Source organism: Engraulis encrasicolus, unplaced genomic scaffold (genome assembly GCF_034702125.1).
Source record: "Engraulis encrasicolus isolate BLACKSEA-1 unplaced genomic scaffold, IST_EnEncr_1.0 scaffold_91_np1212, whole genome shotgun sequence".
NCBI lineage: Eukaryota > Metazoa > Chordata > Actinopteri > Clupeiformes > Engraulidae > Engraulis > Engraulis encrasicolus.
Window position 1 is genome coordinate 10,001 of NW_026946269.1, and position 5,000 is coordinate 15,000.

Sequence of the window (5,000 nt, forward strand, 5' to 3'; positions counted from 1 at the left end):
GGTGAGGTGTAGTTGGGTGAGGTGTAGTTGGGTGAGGTGTAGTTGGGTGAGGTGTAGTTGGGTGAGGTGAGGTGTAGTTGGGTGAGGTGAGGTGTAGTTGGGTGAGGTGTAGTTGGGTGAGGTGAGGTGTAGTTGGGTGAGGTGTAGTTGGGTGAGGTGTAGTTGGGTGAGGTGAGGTGTAGTTGGGTGAGGTGTAGTTGGGTGAGGTGTAGTTGGGTGAGGTGTAGTTGGGTGAGGTGAGGTGTAGTTGGGTGAGGTGTAGTTGGGTGAGGTGTAGTTGGGTGAGGTGTAGTTGGGTGAGGTGTAGTTGGGTGAGGTGAGGTGTAGTTGGGTGAGGTGAGGTGTAGTTGGGTGAGGTGAGGTGTAGTTGGGTGAGGTGAGGTGTAGTTGGGTGAGGTGAGGTGTAGTTGGGTGAGGTGTAGTTGGGTGAGGTGAGGTGTAGTTGGGTGAGGTGAGGTGTAGTTGGGTGAGGTGAGGTGTAGTTGGGTGAGGTGAGGTGAGGTGTAGTTGGGTGAGGTGTAGTTGGGTGAGGTGAGGTGTAGTTGGGTGAGGTGAGGTGTAGTTGGGTGAGGTGAGGTGTAGTTGGGTGAGGTGAGGTGTAGTTGGGTGAGGTGAGGTGAGGTGTAGTTGGGTGAGGTGAGGTGTAGTTGGGTGAGGTGAGGTGTAGTTGGGTGAGGTGTAGTTGGGTGAGGTGTAGTTGGGTGAGGTGAGGTGTAGTTGGGTGAGGTGTAGTTGGGTGAGGTGAGGTGTAGTTGGGTGAGGTGTAGTTGGGTGAGGTGAGGTGTAGTTGGGTGAGGTGTAGTTGGGTGAGGTGAGGTGTAGTTGGGTGAGGTGTAGTTGGGTGAGGTGAGGTGTAGTTGGGTGAGGTGAGGTGTAGTTGGGTGAGGTGTAGTTGGGTGAGGTGTAGTTGGGTGAGGTGTAGTTGGGTGAGGTGTAGTTGGGTGAGGTGTAGTTGGGTGAGGTGTAGTTGGGTGAGGTGAGGTGTAGTTGGGTGAGGTGAGGTGTAGTTGGGTGAGGTGTAGTTGGGTGAGGTGTAGTTGGGTGAGGTGAGGTGTAGTTGGGTGAGGTGTGTAGTTGGGTGAGGTGTAGTTGGGTGAGGTGAGGTGTAGTTGGGTGAGGTGAGGTGTAGTTGGGTGAGGTGTAGTTGGGTGAGGTGAGGTGTAGTTGGGTGAGGTGAGGTGAGGTGTAGTTGGGTGAGGTGAGGTGTAGTTGGGTGAGGTGTAGTTGGGTGAGGTGTAGTTGGGTGAGGTGAGGTGTAGTTGGGTGAGGTGTAGTTGGGTGAGGTGTAGTTGGGTGAGGTGAGGTGTAGTTGGGTGAGGTGTAGTTGGGTGAGGTGTAGTTGGGTGAGGTGTAGTTGGGTGAGGTGAGGTGTAGTTGGGTGAGGTGAGGTGTAGTTGGGTGAGGTGTAGTTGGGTGAGGTGAGGTGTAGTTGGGTGAGGTGAGGTGTAGTTGGGTGAGGTGTAGTTGGGTGAGGTGTAGTTGGGTGAGGTGAGGTGTAGTTGGGTGAGGTGAGGTGTAGTTGGGTGAGGTGTAGTTGGGTGAGGTGTAGTTGGGTGAGGTGTAGTTGGGTGAGGTGAGGTGTAGTTGGGTGAGGTGAGGTGTAGTTGGGTGAGGTGAGGTGTAGTTGGGTGAGGTGTAGTTGGGTGAGGTGAGGTGTAGTTGGGTGAGGTGTAGTTGGGTGAGGTGTAGTTGGGTGAGGTGTAGTTGGGTGAGGTGAGGTGTAGTTGGGTGAGGTGTAGTTGGGTGAGGTGTAGTTGGGTGTAGTTGGGTGTAGTTGGGTGTAGTTGGGTGTAGTTGTAGTTAGTTATTGAAAATTAAACTGTAGGAAGGCCTCTTGATGAGCAAAATAAAACACTCAAAGGGACACTGTGCAGGAAATGGTCAAAAAAGGTACTGCAACTCTGCTGCTCATTGAAACTGGGCTGCCTATCGCCAAATTTGATCTTTACATGAAAGTTTACTAAGTAAAAAACAAACATTTTCTAGTAAGATCCAAGTACAGTCATTTTTGCAGCTAAAAAACATGTGAAGTACTCGCTCACTTCTTTTTGCAAATCACTTGTAATGATGAGCTATTTTGTGCTAGACATTATGAATTAAGGACGTGAAGGACTGCACTCTTCAGATTTTTCTTTGTTTATTCGCCTACAAACGTTTCGGGTAGAGCTCTTCTTCAGTGTGTAATGGCGATTGCCGTGGTAGAAATTATGACTATAACAAGCAGTGGCCTAGTATACAGCCCACATGATCACAGTCAGGAACAATAATGTGGCCCCCAGAGAAAAAAGTTTGGATACCCCTGGTTTAGATGGTTAAGCTTCAGGACAGTATGTCTAAACAGTGCCTTGATAAGGTGTTAAGGTGTCAGTCCAGTTCTATCATATTACATTACATTACACTTAGCTGACGCTTTCATTTATCCAAAGCGACTTACAGTTATTATTTTGCAGTGTACTGGTTACAGCCCCTGGAGCAGTGTGGGGTTAGGTGCCTTGGTACAGGGTATTGGTTACAGTCCCTGGAGCAGTGTGGGGTTAGGTGCCTTGGTACAGGGTATTGGTTACAGTCCCTGGAGCAGTGTGGGGTTAGGTGCCTTGGTACAGGGTATTGGTTACAGTCCCTGGAGCAGTGTGGGGTTAGGTGCCTTGCTCAAGGGCACTTCAGCCATGGATGGAGATGTAGGGAGAGGTTTGTTGGGATTCGAACCTGCAACCCCCAGATTGAAAGACCAACTCTCTAACCACTAGGCCACAGACACTAGGCCATGGATAAGCATCTTAGAAATGTGTGTGTGTGTTTGTGCGTATGTGTGTGTGTGTGTGTGTGTGTGTGTGTGTGTGTGTGTGTGTGTGTGTGTGTGTGTGTGTGTGTGTGCGTGTGTGTGTGTGCGTGTGTGTGTGTGTGTGTGTGTGTGTGTGTGTGTAGTCTCGTCTGCAGAACCTTGAGCTGCGCCGCCAGACTCTCTTCTCCACGGTCCACACCTACAGCCTGCTGCTCAACCTCAAGAACTTCGTCTGCAACATCGGAGAAGACGCCGAACTGCTGATGTCAATTTACGACCCCGACCAGTCAGAAGTCATCAGGTATCTGTAAATATAATGCTGTGGAAAATACAATAATATATCCCAGAAAATGCGGTCTATATGTATGGCAATGGTAGTGGTGGTGGTGGTGGTGATCATGATGATGATTGTGAAGGTCTGTGTGTGTGTGTGTTTGTTCCTCAGTGAGAATTTCCTGGTGCGTTGGGACAGTACGGGGATGCCCAAAGAAATCGAGAAGCTCAACAATCTGCCAGCTCTCTTCACAGTAAGATCCACACACACACACACACACACACACACACACACACACACACATGCACACATGCACACATGCACACATGCACACATGCACATGCACACACGCGCATACACACACACACACACACACACACACACACACACACACACACACACACACACACACACACACACACACACACACACACACACACATACATGCACACATGCTTCAAAATGTTGTGTTTTGTGATATGCCCTCATCACACATATACAGTTGAGGACGATATTATTAGCCCCCCTCCTGAAATTAGACATCTCTCTTGATTTATCAGTGAGAAGGACCATTATGAACCATTTCTCTTATTCTGGAAACAAATACACTGATGGAGAGAAAGGCCAAAGAGTTGAATTTGGATTTATCCATTTTCACAATGAGTTTAAACAAAAAAGATGTATTTTTTCCAGAATAACAGAAACGGTTCATAATGGTCATTTTCACTGAGAAATCAAGAGAAATGTCTAATTTCAGGAGGGAGGCCAATAATATCGTCCTCAACTGTAGAATGGCTAAATTGTGTAAAGTAGCTAAAACGGTTTGATCAAACTTTCACAAAATATATCCAGGCAGGGCTGGCCCAAGCCTTAATGGGGCCCTAAGCAAAATTTCATCCGGGGCCCCCCATTCTATCAGATGCTTCATAAGCTTCATATACTCGCACGAGTGAGGGGTCGTAGATCGTTTACCCATGCACTGTACTTCTTGGAGCAATATACAAGGATATCTTCCACACACCGCGCTCTTCCGTCTTGTTGGTGTGTCTCTGAAGTAATCTAGTAGTTAGGAAATGGATCGCACTCAGTTTTTCTTCTTTTCTTGTTGCGATCCATTTCCTAACTACTTGGAGCAATATACAGAAAGTTATTTATCACGAAGCAATATCTTACTTTTGCTTCAAAGCTAATTACTCTTTGTTATATTCTGCGTTTATTGTAGGCCTTTTACAATTAAAAGTGGTACATGGAAAAGGACGTTGTACCCACCCTCATTGAGGTGCCTTCTGCTAATGGGGATCCTTATCAAATAGCAAAATACCAAAAATACTGTGGAGGCTGCCCTGTAGCCTCGGCTTGGACTTGAGATGTTCTATCACACGCAGCAGAAAGTGCAGTTCCAGTCAGAAAATCCTTTTTGGATTGTTCCCCGTTCATTGCAACAAAAAAAGTGTAATACAAAAACGAGATCACCCTCGTGCTGTGCATAAAGGGCCGTACACACACATCGCTGCTATTTGCTAGCTTCTTGCTTGCTCGTCTACTCGCCTCTGTTTCATGGAACGTTTGCTGAAAGTTCCCGCGGCTTTAACTGCCAATGAGCAGGCGAGAAGTACCGAACTCTGCCTTCCAATTGGTTACTCGCTTACTCGCCTCGCTCGAAGATAAAATATTTTCAACTCGGGATCCGCCTACATCGCATCGCTTGTACAGTACTAGCCTACTCGCCTGCTAGTCTCGCTGGAACACATTGACATTCTATTGAGTTCATTCGCTGAGCGAGTAACTAGCAGCGACGTGTGTGTACGGCCCTTTAAAATGTGCTGGCTGAATTTGGCTGGATCCACACGGCCACGGTAAACACCGTGCGTTTCCTTAGTCCTCATCAGCCGTAATCACAGTCACCTGGAATTGTTCCTGTTGACCTATGTGACCTAAAGTAAA

At 47.8% G+C, this 5,000-nt stretch overlaps 1 protein-coding gene across 1 annotated transcript in view; it reads left to right on the forward strand.

Annotated features, from left to right (window-relative positions):
* The window catches only part of dock5 (dedicator of cytokinesis 5), a gene marked incomplete at its 5' end in the record, with an annotated part of 82,212 nt that overhangs the window by 7,474 nt on the left and 69,738 nt on the right, over positions 1-5,000 (forward strand). Inside the window, 2 exons of the mRNA XM_063194148.1 lie at positions 2,926-3,083; positions 3,228-3,309. Of these exons, the coding sequence (XP_063050218.1) occupies positions 2,926-3,083; positions 3,228-3,309 (240 nt within the window). The remainder of the gene's footprint in view (positions 1-2,925; positions 3,084-3,227; positions 3,310-5,000) is intronic.